We start from the raw sequence: 18,055 nt of genomic DNA, 5'->3' as shown, positions 1-18,055 counted from the left end.
AATATCAATGTTGTTTAAAAGTCTGGTTTGTGTTTATAAGTGAATTGGAAATAAGTAAAGAACTTACATCACGTATGAAGATTGTTCATGATCCACCTATGATATGGATAATCACTTTACAGCAATACAACCCAATATCTCTTCGGGTGATCGCGTGTATGTACTATGATACGCGTGATGCGTGTTTTCCATCAGTTTGAAAGGTACAGGACATGTTTGTGCCTCTCACACTGGTGAGGTAATTCTTACCAACAACACGCTTGTCACATTGACAATATACAATAATGCATTCATGTACATAACAGTGTTGGAATGTTTTACACATTAAGAACATGTGCAACCATATACGATTATTTAATAATATAATTTAACGTTTCTTCCCTGAATTTCGGTAGCTAGCTATAGAGATGTATAAAATCACAATAACCACCTCTGAATGAAGCAGCCGATTCGACAACCGTTTCACCAGGAAAAATATACAATCATTTTTCTCAGTCATTAGTTGCTTTATATGTACAATTATTTTGAAGATTTGCGGTAACTGTAAAATAGTTACATTTTGCGCAGAAATCGACACGGTAGTTCATGTTTTTGCGCTTTAGAAAGCTGGTACAATTCGTTAATTTGACTTGTCCTTATTGGTCCCACATCTATTCAGGAGTACAATTGACTTCAGGACTTTGTACGTGTGTGTGACTGGTGCCACTAGTGAGGTGGGTGTCGGCTTACCTTTTCGCGAACACCTGGTATGATCTTTATTTGAAAGTGATTCACAACACGTGTGTGTATTTTGTCGGTATTGTACAATAGACTGCTTTTAGTAGAAATTTCTTACGACCATTGAAGGGGATGTTTCAGCTTACTATTGAAATAATGTTAGCCTCTATGTTAGCGACTGTAACTTAATATTATCTGCGTTACAATGAGCGGTCTGATGTTACAAAAGTCGCGCGAGGTGCACAATTAAACATTGCAAGGTTTAGTGACTCTTCTTTAGGAGCGCCCACTTAATGCTGGCTTATGACGTAGCTGTGTTACACATGTTCTATGCGTATTTTGATGCAGTTTAAAGAGCTTTCAATTTATTTATCACCCTACTATCATAATTGATCATGTTATTTGTCATTGCTTTTTATTTATTTTGACGCCACAACGTTGACAGACAGTCATCTGCAAAACCGCCATGTTAGACGACCGGGAAGTTGTTTACACTTCCGTGTTTGCCTACACAGGCGATTCCCACAGGTCGAGATTCTCTGTCATTGCAAAATGATCCTATTGACATCAGAACAAAAGTGAACTATTTAGAGGTATCGTCAGGTAGCTGGGGTGATCAATCAAACATGACTATTTACAAAACATCTTAAAAAACTCATACACGTTCATAGCGTCACTATAAAAGGGTGAGTACTGTATATTTAAATTGTGAAAATTTGAAAACCCATGAACAGACGATTAGTGACGGATATAATGCAGGAGTAATTTTACATGAATCTGTCTACCTGTGTTAGCTTAATCTTGAAATCAAGCCCGAAGTGAGTCAGGCCAGTGAGGTGTATTCTATGAGAAAATGCGTGTATGGGAATGGTGCTTAGAAGTCAGGAATCATAATTAGTGCTTATCAAGGATTCAGGATTCTGGCACGCTAAAGTCACCTAACTTTGCACAGAGCATTGCGGTCCTCAGACGACTGGTATCCATCCCATCTTCCTCCTTGCTGCTGTAATATTCACACAATGTACAATACTCGTGGGAACAAAACGCAAGTTATCTACTGAGGAGTGATACACTCACTGTTTATTTGGATGAACGACACTGAAACTATAGATCTATCTCTATCTATGTTCTAATGACTAGAAATGTAATCAAATAAACATAATAATATATATATATATATATATATACACGTGCGTGCGTGCGTGCGTGCGTGCATGCGTGCGTGCGTGCGTGCGTGCGTGCATGTGTGTGTGTGTGTGTGTGTGTGCTTCCATTGTGTGTACATCCATTATAATGATCTCGCTAATTCATCGAAGCTGTTGTATTGCGACTGACTGTTCGTTTCTCTGTCCACTCATCATGTGACGAATATCAAAACCAGCATCACTGACAACGTGGATAGACGTGACATAAAAGGTGTAGTTACATTGGTAATTTTTGACAGACAGTGTGGTTGTGTAATTAGGATTCCAAACATTCCGTAGTGATTAAAGTAGTCCTCTTCGCAGGGTGCGGCTTAATATTTTTTACATTTCTTAGGAAATGAAAACAATAACAAGTGACCAATTAAACTATTCAGAATGCAGGAATAAGAATGAACACAACGGAAAGTACATTATATGTAATGCATGCATTGACTCAAACGACTCGCATAAGCCAAAGTCAACAGGCTAATCTCCTCATCATATGATTCTCATCTAATGCCTTCCCACTGCTTTATAATACATATGTACAAAGTGAAATAGGGATGATGAATATTGATAAAAGTAAACTTATGTGTTTTGTGAAACGAAAATTTGATTATCAAGACAGGAAAATTGTCTTTCAAATCGTGACAGAATGGACACCGGAGGTATCTAGGGCTCGTGGATATACGCATACATTGGTCTGAACAATAGCTTGTGAAACAGTTTCTGAACAAACCAGGAAAACACTATGGGAAGTAATGTCGTTGATAAAAAGTATGAATATTCAATAAAAGATTTTAATATTAATGAGAAGACTGAACCATTCCGTGAGTACATTGCAGCAGTTCTAAGACTTCCAGAGCAGGAAAAGTATTGAACTTGTAAACTGCTAAATCTTCATACATGTATTTCTATTGCATATGGGGCACAGGACAGCCAAGGTGTCAGGGTTCGATTACATTCGTTTTACCACATCACATGTACAAATGTTTCTGGGAATTCTACAAATCCACCCATACCAGTAGAATAGAATGTTATTGTCAATGTTTATAGAACACACAATTTGGCTACGTGCGTAATGTCATACTATCACAATGGCTTTTGTATCAGGGGCATTACACGAGATGTTCAAACCTATTTATATAAAAGTCAGTGAAATGTAGACTGTGAATCCACAATTGTCAGTATTTGTATAAACTTCGAACTTGATGTTATCGCAAATATATCTATAATCTTCAGAGCAATTTTTTACCGTATAACTTTCAATTAATTAATATCATAGAATAAAACAATGAACTTTGGGTCGGATGACCCCTATGCAAAATGTCTGTCAAGCCGAAATACAAACATGGAATCATATCCCAATATTACAAAGACACATGCTAACATGACATGAAGACACATGAATGTCTCGTGTACATGTCAATAATCCATGTATGTGAGGTTATATCGTTCATACACTGTATGTCAATCGATTGGAAGAACTGCTGGACCTGTTTCAGTGGTTTCTCTCAGCTTGGATAAATTCCTTGTTGGCAATATCAAACGTCACAGATAAAGTGTGAGTGAGTGAGTTAACTTATTAGGCCGCATCAGCAGAGCTTTGCAACCTTGCCCAGTTCACTATATTCACCAATCACGTCACGTGATGTGCTGTCAAGTGTTTCATACGTCCGTGGTTCTGTTGGCTCGTATATATCCCGATCTGTCGTTTCAGCCACTTCGCCAGATGCCCCTCCCTCCAGATCTGGCTTCTCTGTGTTGAGGGTGCAATATGTCTCTCCTGGTCCCTGGATTCCACGTGACATGACACTGAGACCATCGTATAATCGTTCTGCAAGTTGATTTTCGTCGTTGTCTCCTGATTGTTTTGTTGGAACCTTTGACAGATGACTTGTGTTGTAGTAATCATGGAAATCAGATTCCTGCAGCGATCGTCTGAAAATAGGGATATATGAAACATCAGTCATAACATCCTTTGTTTATGGCTCTAAAGGTCAAGTCAACATGCTAAAAAGAAAACAGTTTTATTACATTACTTGCTATGTTTTTGAAAAACGTCATATCATCATGTGTACTGGAATATTGTTGTTGAATATGATTGGCCACACATCAAGTACCTTCGTCTCCTTCTCCAGATAACAACACCGACGGCAACTGCTGCCGTTACAGAGACAACAATTGTTGTCACTATCACTGCAGGTATAAGTATTTCCTCACCTCTGTCTGGGTTGTTTTGCTGAGGTGAAGATGCTGGAAAAGAAGTTATACTTGTAAAGTGGTAATGTCAAATTTATTAATGGAGAATAATATACTGTGCTATCACAAGTTTCAGTATTATCACTTTTGCAAATAATGATTTATCTTTTGATTGAATCATATCTGTCACAGCACTTAATTCTTAAAACCTGTCTTATATTAAATATATTTGTGTGAACGGTTGCAGCACACGATCACTCCTCGAAGACACCTTTCGAAACTTCTGACGCGTTCCAATCGTCACATTCAGAAGATCAATCAAGTGTGTATTTAACGTAGATGTTTCGAACGTACATTTGGCGGAAATTATTAGTGATGAGGCTTTGAGCCAAATAGTTTCAGCTGGGTGAAAGAGCGAATCCACGTTTAAAGATCATGTATCAAAACCATAATTGTCACCATTATACTTAAACCACTCCACTGAGACCCAATACAATAATGTAGGCGAATATTCTGTAAGCATTATTAAAACTGACATCCCCAGGGAAAATGACGCGACCTTTCTAATGTATGTATGACACTCTGAAGATCTACAGATTGAAAACCAAGCATTTTGACAAGGTAGACATGACGTGAAAGTACGAGATGCAGTATCGCCCAAAGCCATGCCATGTTGATATTACTGAATTTTACAATACACTCTCAATATTGAGATATTGACACACTTGCTGGAAATATTGTAACAACTGAGCTGTAACTTAGCAAGTTTAATGACGTAAGATCAGTATTTGAAATCACCAAACGGGCAGGTTTGCGAAAGGAGTGCTTCTGAATAAATATCGTCTTTCGCAGTAATTCGATACATCAGAAAAAAAACACTGGCTGTCCAATCCGAACGTGGCATTATAAAATGTCAAGGTAGAATATTGTAAACCCTTTTACTTTTCTTTCTTTTGTTATTTTGAGGTCCCTTGCAAAAGATATTTGAGCTAGTAACATATAGGTTCCATTCTGTATTAGACTAGGATTTACGCATCCACTGTAACTCCCTACCAGTTGGCATCCCGGCACGGTGACGTTACATCACGACATGCACGGTGTTCACCGTGGGTCGCACCATCTTCACAATTGACTCATTGCAAAAAGAAGTGAATTGACTCAATCTAAAGAAGTATTGTTTTGTTGAACATTTTAACACTTCTTTCGACAGCGTGGATGAGAGACTAAGGATCAACATCATATAGACAACTTTAATTTCTTTCACAGTACATGTTAGTTTTCAGTTAAATTTAACAGACAAGAAATTGTGTCATGTTTTCAACAATCTAGGTTTAAGTAAAACATGTATATAAAGGCATGCCAAATGTACCGTGAAGTGATTGCTAAATTGCTTGCTTAAGAACGTTCTAGATTGCATTATTTCGGCAACAATGAGCACAATTAATGTTTATCATTGTAATAGCTAGATTTACCAATACAGTAATATAACCAAGATATACTCACCCTAACCTGTAGATACCTAACACGTGTGTTAATGAACCTGACAGTTGGTACTTGCAATCTGTGATATTGACCTTTATGCTGAGGTCACATGTATCCTTCAACATAGTCAGAAAAACAATCACCTGAACATTTATGACAAATCCCCGATGTTTGAGAATATGTAGGGTCATCATGGCTATCAAAAAATATGTTCTTATTAAACCATGTTATTACCTGTACAGTCCGTCTGCCCCCACCCTCTTTCACACCCACGGTCACAGGGCCCTGTTCCTGTAATTCTGTGATGCTTACCTTTACACTGGGGTCCCATGTATTCTTCAACACAGCCAGAGTAACACTCGCCTGAACTACTATTACATGTTTTATTACCAGCTCACAGTCCACACTCCTCTTTACATTCAGACCCAAAATGGCCAGTAATGCACGCTAGAATATGAACAAAGAAAAATGGAATCTATTGAAATACATGGTTTGAATCTGAGCATATATTTATTATAAACCGTTATTGGATATGAAGTAAGTATTTTCTCATCAACGCAATGGTTTCAGTACCTGTGCAATCGTCCAGTGTCCACCCTGTCTCACATCCCATGTCACAGTCCCCTGTTGAGTTACAGGAAGAGTTCCCCTCACAGTGTCTGGAGGCGCATGTCTTGATGCAGTTAGGCCCGTAGTGCTGGCTGTCACACTCTAATAACACAAAAAATCGTTTTGTTAGATTTGTGTGATGTTTATAGTCGTATTTCGCTGACGCGTTCTCGGCTCAGAAACATTTACAAACGAAGATGACCGTGCATCTATTCAGCATAACATCACGCATATCTTGCACAACGATATATTAATCGACATTGTGACTTGACAGTTATCTAGAATCGATGTTCAGGAGGATGCACTGGGGAAATTTCCATCTGGTCCTTCATGTTGATGAAAAAAGTTAATGAATGTATACATAAACAGTGAGGAGACCAAAACATTGAAGTTATGCCATGCTCTTTCGACAACACGTTTTATTTAATCTGATTTCGGCTGATTAAAAAAAAAGCTTCACAGACTGCTTTTTTAATAATTAATGCACAAAACACCGTTGACAATAATATGAAATAGACAAGAAAGTCCACTGCCAAAATGCAACAAAAGATCTATATAAAGCTGTGTATATATCTAAGGCGACATAACTATGCTGTTACCCTTTTTGCAATCTTCACCGATCCATCCAGATACGCATCCAGAAATGCATTTTCCTATCGCATGGTCACAAGACGAATCGCCTGCAGATTTCCTTTCTGTGCAAGTCTCTCTGCAGTTCTGTCCATAGATTCCGTTGTTACATTTTGTGAAAACCGGGTTTTTTTTGTTTGTGAAACATGAATCAATACATCAACGGAAATACGCCTGTTGGACGACAGCAACTCTACTTTGAACGTGGGGTGTGATATTAACGTGAAACTGATCATCACAGGATTGGGGAAATGATCATATCCACTTCGAATCAGGCCTCATATATATATATTCTTTATATTTGTTTTACAATCTCCCATTCTCCCCACACCTATTCCGAGTCCTAGTAAGAATATACCCCCCCCCCCCCCCCCCCCCCCACACACACACACAAACACAATTAACTCACAATAGTATAGAGTTGTGACTTGGCTATTGGTGAATGACGACGTGAGTGATGACATAACTCTTCAGCGTTCAGAAAGTTGTATGTATTTTAATAACCTACCACCATAGAAAAGTCAAGTATCTGATGGTGTAGAGAGGTGAAATTGGATTTCAGTTGATTGCAGTTATATATACCTGCATGTTGGTTTGTCCCTATAATACCTAGTGCCTGACGGGGTTAAAGTACTATTCATTTGACGTGTTTTGATATGACGCCATCCGGGTAGAATCTGTATCCACCAGACAGAAGATGCAGTCTTAAGTAACTTGTAACACAGCACAGATTGATACAACATGACAGTTCAAAGAGTAATGAAGGATGTAAATGGTAAGATATGCCATATTCTAACTCTGCCTTATTAAATGTCAGAAAACACCTTTTGTACAGTCCACACCGCTCCAACCAGCGAGACATGCCGTGTCACATGACCCGATGAATCGATCACATGACTAGTTGACATCAGAACACTTCCTGTCACTACATATGTTCACACAGTTGACTCCATAGTGACCAGCGTCACATTCTACAGGAAAAAACACAAAAACGTGTGTATTACTAAATCAAAATGTCCTTTAAGGGATTAGTCATAATATGGTTTGTTTGTATTCTAGTTACTACAAAGGGATTACTACGAATTCAAGTCATTCAAGTGGAGTATTTCAAAATTTGTAAAAACTTGCCAGTGGCATGGGTATGTCATTGTACAACAACATAACCTATTAAACTCCAGGACCACAATTGCAGTTCGTGTACTTTTGCAAATACATGTAAGTTATGTTGTAATACGTAACTCATTGAGTAAGTTAATTATCACGGTAGAGGAAATCTGTTTCATATTCTACGACTGCTTGTAAGATAACATTGCATAAGACCTACGCGTGTCCTATTGATGTTACGCACTCTACAATCTTGCTGACATAATAAAACACCATTGATGACGTCAGAATAGTAATGAATTCACACTGCATAAATGGTCATGTTATATTGAAAGAGTTGGTGACTCGACGATAAAAATAATTAAAAGCAACAAATCTATTTCCATAATCATATGATATCTCTGCCAAAAGCAGAATTCCGGCCACATCATATGCCTTTGTTTATGAATCGCTATGAAATAGTGATGGAACCAAGAGCTGGCAAGAGGGTGAGCGCATCCTGACCCCCGCTTGCACCCACCACAAACACAAACAAAGGCAAGTCAAGTGTTCACATGAAAAGGAACATTGGAACATATGATAGACGTCACGATAGAAAGTTAATCAAATATCATTTTTGACACCTATGCGTGAAATTTGGAAATGTCATCTACATGTCTGAGATAAAATCTTTTGAAAGCGTTACTCAGTTATTGAATGTTGTAACCCTGATGAAACTATTTTTGAATCGTATTTTCAAATCTTCTAAGAAAGAGCGTCCTCAAATGTTATGATGTGTACACACCAAAGGCTTGTGCTGCTTGAATATTGCTTGACTTTTGAAAAATTTAAGTTCGCAAGCAGTTTAGTGGAAAGTATGTTGTCTATCAGAATCTGTATGCACGTATCTAAATATGAAACATATTAGGCTGTTCCACTGGTATCTTATATATATATCCCAGATGTGTAAATCAGTGGTAGGGAATGGGCTATTTGACCATTTTTAATCGATGTACTTGAAGCTCAAGTTACCATTCCTGGCCAATTCTGGGGCATGAATAGCCCAGTAGTCCAATGAGCCCTATTTGGCTGTGGAAAGTTGCTACCCTCAGTCACGCCAGAATCGTATGATTGTGGATTACAAATGCCGGCTCGCCCCGATTATGTTTGTCGACACCATACCCGTACATCAACCTGACACAACGTCGCATAGCTAGAAAACTGCTCAAAGCAGCGTTAAACCCGACACAACGTCGCATAGCTAGAAAACTGCTCAAAGCAGCGTTAAACCCAAATCAGTTACTCAGTTACAGTTAAATTCAATTCTAAATGGTAATTCAAATTGAAAATTCAAACCTTGAAATTTTGAAGTCGGTGCACAGTTTTATTCTATCTTCTTGCCGATTTAGAGATTTTGTCTGAGATGTTGGCTTTGCTATATGATACTGCGATGTTGTTGTGCTGAATGTAAATGATAATGTAACTGTAGTTATGGAAGATAATCCAGTGACTAAACACTTACAGAACAATACTTATCTTAAATGCCAATTATACAATGTATGCTATTTCTCATGTCACTTTCAATACATTTCTATTTGTATATGTTTCATGTTTGGGAGAGGCATTCAGATAAGCAAAATTTGCTTGTTTGCCAATCCCTCCACTTTATGGAAATAAATATGTTTATATCAAATCAGTTACTCACTTAATCACTCTTGGCCAAATCCTTGTGTTATGATTTTGCTAAACCTAACCTAGGAATTTGACTCATATGCCGGAAATAGATCAGTAAGAAGGGGAGCACTACTTTTTGACTAAATGTCCAATTCTCAAAGTGGACATTTATATTGTCTACAACATATCATTTTCTCAGTAAACAACTACTCATTGCATTACAATTGCCTACCTGTCTCCCTTCCAGCCCGGTCCAAAGTCTGCAAGACAGACACCGCTGACGTAATCTCCTCACCTGTATCACACCTGTCTCCCCGTCACCCTGGTCTAGAGTCTGCGGGACAGACACCACTGACTGAATCTCCTCACCTGTATCACACCTGTCTCTCTGCCACCCTGGTCTACAGTCTGCAGGACAGACGACGCTGACGTAATCTCCTCACCTGTATCACACCTGTCACCCTGCCACCCTGGTCTACACTCTCCAGGACACACACCACTGACTGAATCTCCTCCCCTGCATCACACCTGTCTCCCTGCCACCCTGGTCTACAGTCTCCAGGACACACAACACTGACTGAATCTCCTCACCTGTATCACACCTGTCTCCCTGCCACCCTGGTCTACAGTATCCAGGACACACACCACACACTAAATCTCCTCACCTGTATCACACCTGTCTCCCTGCCTACCTGGTCTACAGTCTGCAGGACACACACCACTGACTGAATCTCCTCACCTGCATCACACCTGTCTCCCTGCCACCCTGGTCTACACTCTCCAGGACACACACCACTGACAGAATATCCTCACCTGTATCACACCTGTCACTCTGCCACCCTGGGCTACACTCTCCAGGACACACACCACTGACTGGGTCACATGTTGCTTGGAAGCAACGACAGAACTGATTGCAGCTATTGCCAAAGACTCCTCGGCTGCAAACTGAAAATAGGGTTATACTTAACACCCTTGTTTCCAAAGGCTTTCAAGTGCAAATGTGTCCCAGATATGTTAATAGCATTCCTACCTGCATTGTTGCCACCAATATTACGTTATCTACGGTCACAATGCCAGCACGGTGTAGTTTACGTAGGATAGGTAATAGTTCAAGATCTAGCCCTCACTTTGACATTTGGCAGAGATTTGCAAGTTTCAATTCACTTAATAATAATGTGAGGCTACTTACAAAACAAGGCAGTGTTTAAAGAATCACGATTTTGTCTCAGACGAGGGCAAAACCGGAACACCCCCGCTCAAATGGAGGATCGACTACACAACACGCAGTGCGGTGCGTTGAGGCAGCCTGCGCTCGAATAACTTTTGACAACATATACTCAACAAATAATGTTCCTGTGACACCACTATTTCAAACAAGTAAAGTTTGGTTTTCAATATTGTAGTTCATGTATGGAATAAAGTCACAAACCGCAACTGCTACAGAAAAGCATGCATTCCATGCAAAAGTTGACTTTTACGCAAGACCCATGCATTTCACTACCCAAGAATGGATATAAAAACATGTGTGTTGACGGGATTTCATATGCATTGTTTAGCATCATGCTGACAAGAACCACTCAGAAAAACAACAAAATTACGCAATTATTCAACATTACGAAATGCCACGCCTGTCCAGAGGTGGACACACACGCTATTGATTTGTAAACCGACATTTTGGCATGTTCATGTCATTTTTATGAAATCACGCATTTTCTGAAGTCGGTATGGCAAATTAAACCATTTGAACACTTACAGGAGTTTTTTTTATCTGTTGCAAACCGAAATTGTCTCAGATTTAGTAAAAACCTTAACTTTGCATTAAATCTTATTCAATGTCACAGGTACTTTTGAAGCTCAGTATATATCCTGTTTATACTGTTCGAACGGTTTTGAAGAAACATACATATACGCAGGGTAGAAATGTCCTTACAACTCAATTCATATTCATCCTGTTTGTGTTTCTGGGTTTGTCTGCACCATGTGCTCACTGGTTTCCCCAAACTGGTATTCATCTAATGTCTACATCACTTTGGTCTTCCTTACACATCACGTTGACAGCCTGCCAAGCCCTTGTATAAGTGAAATACTGTCACAGTGAAACTCACTCACTCACTCACATCTAAACCCCTCCTCAATCACTCATTCGTACAAGTACCAGTACACCCACCCAAACACTCAAGCTCTCACTCACTCAGTAATACTCACTCACGCACTCATGCTTTTCAATTATATCCCTACCTTTTTGACAGGTTCCCCCATATCCTCTAACCCAGCCTCTATCACAGGCACCTCAACAAACACCAGTTGTCAGGTTACAGAACTTCCCACAGTGACAGGAGTAGCTACACGAATCTCCGAACATTCCCCAGGGACAGGGACCTGGGGGGAAGGTGAGATTATTTTACTTTCATAACTTACTTTCCGGACTTACTTTCCGGACTTATGTATTCGATAGTGCCAGCCCATTGAAACAAAATGCTACAGTTTTTAACATGTATTCGAGTCGGGCAGTCCTTACTTTACTCACTAACCGCCCAGAGTCAAACAGCGTTACAGCAAGTGTAATACTTTGGTGACTTTGGGTACGGCACGGCTAGGGGATCGAACCACCGAACTTCCCTCTTCGAACACGGAGACGGTTTGATCAACCTAGATGGCACTTATCAAAATATATGCAGTTATTATAAGCCTTTGCTATAAGGTGTAAGTAAACTTAATCATGTCCATGCGCAAATATTTACTGTTATAAAATTATGATTGTTCATCTTAAAGTATTTCTGAGAGTTATTTTAAGACACAAATATATATTTAATCTTAATTAAAATATGCCTCATTCTGCTGGTGTGGAACATTCCCTCGATGTCAGCAGCCGGTTTGTGTCACTGAGCACTTCCCACTTGACTTCTCAGAACCTGGATTGTTGAAAACCCAGTGTTGCCTTTTATGGATTTTACAGTGGCTGGACCTCAACCAATAGTCCGCTGTCTAATCAACTGTGTTCAACTCTGTCATTACATTACATCATTTCTATCCACGAAAGGATATGTCAGGTGATCTTGTGGTATACAGATTTCAAAATATTTCGTAAATTACGTGTATTTTAACACATAGCATGAGTACATTTTTTGATGGCGTGGCTTTGTTGGATGTCCCATTTACGATCACCCCATATGTCGAGGTTTTCAAAAGTGACACGTCAACCTTCCTCAGTTTATGAATTTGACATGTCACTATTTTACATTATTCGCATTAATGAGACACACACACATCAGGTGTTCTGGGCGTAGGAAACATACGATCTCCCTGACTATGTTTTTGGAGTAATGAGTCATTGGCAACTATCGACTAAATGAATATATGGAAAGTTGCATGCTTAATTTCTAAGACAGTTAAACTCTTCTATTGTATGGATATGTAAAGTGCATCCAAACGTAACATGATACCTTGTGACTGAATAATTTATATTCGAGAGAGAGGAACAAATGAAGTGTGAATTCGGGTGGTTAAATCAACATAATGGGACAAGGTGATGATCAAGCTGCAATGCACGGATTGGGATAAAAGTTATCAGGTAAAAAACACACACCAGCGGTACCTCTATTAATGGTTGTTCGTTACTCCCCTAGGTATGACGTAAACATATGATCATGGGTTCTACTCTAAGTTGGTCTACAATGTCAAATTTGTCAGTGCTATACCATACCAAGCTGCCGTTCTGTGTTATTACTATTAGTGAGGAATGTTCAAAGTGGTTGTAAGTGTAATCTCACCACTCTTGTCACTCCGGTAATATTTCTTTATAATGAACCATCCATTTCTGCTATTATCGTAAGTCCACTATGATGTTGTGCTATTTCCATATTTGCCACAACAATCACGTGGTATGGATTCCATTCCAAACTTGGGCTGTCTATTGCGTCTTAGCGTGACAGCGATAGCTTGTCAACGTGTGCTAATTTCCTCGGTACATGCCGCAAGCTAGCCAATGACTGCCCGCGGTAGATAGTCTTACCCATTAGAAACTGCATACGTGTACCATACTTTAATCGATTTTTTCTGTTTATTAACCATATTATTTGTGAATAATCATCCTCTATGTATATATAAATCATTTCAAACTGTTTGAGGTGTAGATCAGCTGGAACCCACTGTTCAGTCGGTGGAATGTCCCTGAGGTTGTGTGTGTTCGTGTGCGTGCGTGCGTTCGATCGTGCGTGCGTGCGTGTGTGTGTCCATCACCATGCTTGGCTTTGCATGGTGTCTAAGCAAAATATCTGATTGACATTCGTGTTCATAAGAGAGAAAAACAAAATCACGTAATGTACAAGTAACATTGTGTATCTCAACAAGCATGCAAATTAGCTGTTTGTGTAACATTCCCAACTGAATATGTTGCTTCGAAGTAGCATCATCCGAAACTAGAAATGTAGAATTTTCAAACTTTTGTGCAAGGATGACCTTAACATATTTATTGTCTGATAGGGATCATCATGACTATCCGAGTATGTGTTGGGATGATAGGTGTTTCGTATTAGGAATAGACGTATGAGATACAATGGACAGTCCTAATACAGGATCTTTGCCATCCAAAAAGACAAGCTTGGCTAAAACAGTGTTTATTCATTATATAGCATATTGCCCGTACCAAAACACACAAGTCTGTAACCTCATATAACATTCGAGTATTCTAAATTCTATCGTCGATAATAGCATTCTAATCTCTCAAAAACTGTATCTTAACATACCAAGTTTCCCCGGAATGTGCTTTCGGTGTGGGCACCAACCAATATAGTTCCTGAAACCTTTTTAGACATTGGTGTAGATACCACATAGGCCAAACGACAATTACCTTAATACATTTTTTGTAAATGATTGCCATTCTCGTCAATCCATCGGTCCGTCCGCTTGAGCAAGAGCCATTCATGAAAGTGAAACAAACTACTCTCGTTTATGAGACGTGTCATGTTTGTTTAAAGTCTGCCTGGTCATTACACTGTTATTATGCTACAAAATGCTGTCGGATGTCCCTAGCACTGACAAAATGAAATACAGTAGCATTTCGGACATATCGATTAATTCAAACAGTTTTAAATTTGGGAGCTTCCTCGCTAAATTACTTCGCGTTATATATCTGTAGACTACACCTACCTGTATATGACGTTAGCTATGCCCTTGCAAGAAACTGGTTGTCGGTATCTTCGGCTATTATTTTGATAATGATAACAGTTATCCCTGAAATGTGTCTCGATTCCCGATGGTCAATTATCGATCGCTGAAACACAAGACCCGTGAAGATCTGGGGTAGGGTATGTCTTCAGCATGCTATTTGGTTGATGCATGTCATCGTATCCCAACTACGTGGATCGATGCTCAATCACTGGTCCAGACTCGATTATTTACAGACCGCCGTCATATGGCTGGGACATTGCAGAGTGTGGCGTTAAACAACAAACAAACAAACAAACAAAAATGTACACAAGGGCAGTGCCACATTTGTTCATAAACACTGAAAGAAGTATGTATCCGGCCGTTTTTACGGGAATCAGTAAAAATAGCATTATGCAGATGGCTGTTTCAATGAATGCTCGTTCCACCCGTGACGAACAGGTCTGGTTGTTGATGAAATATAGTGATAGCTAAATAGACAGATTTTTTATTCATGCACCGATTGTCTTAAATGTAATATCCAGTTATGTATGACTGTTTAATAATCTCATACCAACTTTGACTGGAGTAGGTCCAATAGTTTTTCATATATTGTAGTAAACGTCGGTACCTTAAATTAACTTCCAGACTATAGAAATGTGTACATGTTCAAATGCTATCATTTGGTTCAATGTTCCTGACCTGGAGCATATATATATAATTTATCATTGCTGACAGTATCGGTAACGGGTATTGGATACATGTCAATGACTTCATGTCTACAACGTGTTCTGTCATTCTCACACTCGGAATGGAATAGTTAGAAATATTAAGGAATATGTAAATTTAGGTTAATCTCCACACAATTTAAACACTTTAATCTGGTGAAGAAATGTTGTGACAATTGTTGTGGAATGTTCCAGGGAGCCGAAAGTGTCATGTGCAGAAAGTAGGAAATAGAAAACCAGCTTTTGATTACTGAGGTCAAGTAAGATGAAATGGGATTTAATGGGATTCTAGGTTATTTCATTCATATAGCGCAGTGCATGAACGTGTGTGTTTGTTTGCATGAACTACTCCAAACTCATGTCAGTTGTATAGTTCTAAACTACTGGAATACCATACCGCACTTTAACATTGATACACCTTCAGACACAATATACTGACACAGAGCATGCCAGTCCTCATTTTATCCCCTTAATGCTGAGTGTCAACAAGTACCATAGTTCGTTATAAGCATATATACAGCAAGTGCCTAGGGAAAAAAACAGTACGTTATATACATCAGTTCCTTATAAGCATGTTCGATATAAACTTATTTTACTGTAGTATGACCGGGGAATCTGTGATCCGAACTTCTGGGATCCACGCATACGCTGTATCCACTATAACACGGATAATGGTCTTGAGCCATTGACATTCATTGACAAATGAGTTCGTGCTTTTCATGGTGGCTTTATCAAAGAGATGTATCGTTTCATCCCGCTGTGCTCCAGCACACAGTTCTTTTTAAACATAGCCAACTAGGCCAAGCCTGCTCATTGGTGATGACATTTATCGTGATCTCCACACACCCGCCATGTGTGGCAACCAGGAAGTTGATTCCGATTGGCTGTGTAGACCACCTATTGCTACACGGGTAAACATGTTGCTCACCGTCAAAATAAACATTGTAGTCTGTGAGCGGGAAATGTAAATAACTGAACATTTTTGTCCTGTTCGTAGATTCAATGGTGTATTCATACATAACGTGGACATAGTTCACAAGTGTATGGCCAAGTACTATCGATGGTATGTTATGATGGGGTGCCTGCGTTGAAGGAAGAATGTGTCTCCTTTGTATGATGAGTGTAAATGTTGTTGGTAATGTTATTCTGATGGCTGAGTGAGTTTTGTTAACGCCGCTTTGAACGGTATTTGGCGTATATCAGAGTGACAGCTTGATGTGGGTAGTAAGCTCTAAATGGTGCAGGTCTTAGACGTTTACCACTTTGGTTAAAACCACTGATGTAGTGCTGATAAACCTAAGCATTATCAACAACAATCACTGGTTTCCAACGGACGCAACTCTGATCAGCAAATTGCGAACGGACTCTCTGTTCCCCCTAATGTTGTTTAAGGGTTATGTTCAAAGGTCAAAACAGGGACATATTGAAAGTGGGATAACGTGAGACACAGTATAGTTTGGATCATCTGTACAAAGATCCAGCTTCACAGAGGCTGTGTCACCGGAGTAACTTTCTGTCTTGTATGCCATTTGATTTAATTAAGTTGGTTTAAAAACTCACAAACATACAAATGGAGCTACTATAGGTATGCATTCAAAATACTTCTAAAACTAGATTGTAAATAACACTGTAATAACTGTTATATTGACGTTCGAATTGAATACATTAAGCAACACTATATTGTACTTTGTACATTAAATTGTACATCTAAGCGACCAAAGGTAAGAGAGACCACGACCACGACAATTACAGCTCATGGGTGATAAAATCTGCGTCAGATAAAAAAAGGTTTTTGAGAGAAGAATAACAGGGGTACGATGAGAGATAATCAGCCAGGCCATACATTGCCCCGATTCCTATTAAGTTGCTCTTTACAACACTAATTGAGCACTTGGGACTCCAAATTGTCACTTCATAGTTGCTTCAGCAGTGTGTGTCAACATGTTATTTAAGGTTATAAATACAAGCCAGCATTCCTAGTATCACACACATAATCCATGTATGCATATTAACACACCGCAATAAAAGGTGTGGTATCACCTGGCCGCCCCGTGTCTCTTTCCATTGAGACATTATGAGCATTTGCTGAGATATTTTTGTTTCCATGTGGTTTAATCTGCTCACAGTGCCATGTAAAATTTAATATAAAACGTCAATGCCAGAGAATAACCTGTCTCGATTATCCGACGAAACAAACGTGAAAACAATATGAATGGATCATTGAAAACCAGTTATGGCAGCAGGTGCTTTCGAAAAGGCTGAACACAATGTGCATATAAAGGTGGCTTATTTTGTCTGAGGCCACACAGAGCCATGCCATAACGGCAGATACGCCCCTTATAATAGCTTCCTCTACTGAAGTGTTATCAACATATCAACATACTACATGCACAATATTTGGATAGAAAATGTGTACGATTGAAAACCTGATCTATTTTAGAAAAAAAGATATAATAATCAAACCGGGCGAGTTTGCATGTATTTGTGTTTATGTTATTGCGTTAGATAAACATACCTTATATGGAAAATGATAAGAGATGAAAGCGTTATGTTTTATCAACAGGAAAAGTTGATCGAACACTGTACTGTAAACCTGACCCA

General features: G+C 39.1%; 1 protein-coding gene across 1 annotated transcript in view; it reads right to left on the bottom strand.

Moving 5' to 3' along the window:
* The window catches only part of LOC139450447 (protein draper-like), a 110,606-nt gene that overhangs the window by 32,131 nt on the left and 60,420 nt on the right, over positions 1 to 18,055 (bottom strand). Inside the window, exon 10 of the mRNA XM_071232155.1 lies at positions 6,159 to 6,296. Within this exon, the coding sequence (XP_071088256.1) occupies positions 6,159 to 6,296 (138 nt within the window). The remainder of the gene's footprint in view (positions 1 to 6,158; positions 6,297 to 18,055) is intronic.

This window comes from Haliotis cracherodii, unplaced genomic scaffold (genome assembly GCF_022045235.1).
Source record: "Haliotis cracherodii isolate W230 unplaced genomic scaffold, xgHalCrac1.p SCAF_8, whole genome shotgun sequence".
Classification (NCBI taxonomy): domain Eukaryota; kingdom Metazoa; phylum Mollusca; class Gastropoda; order Lepetellida; family Haliotidae; genus Haliotis; species Haliotis cracherodii.
Note: the sequence above shows the minus strand (reverse complement) of the source record. Positions and strands in the feature narration are given on the sequence as shown.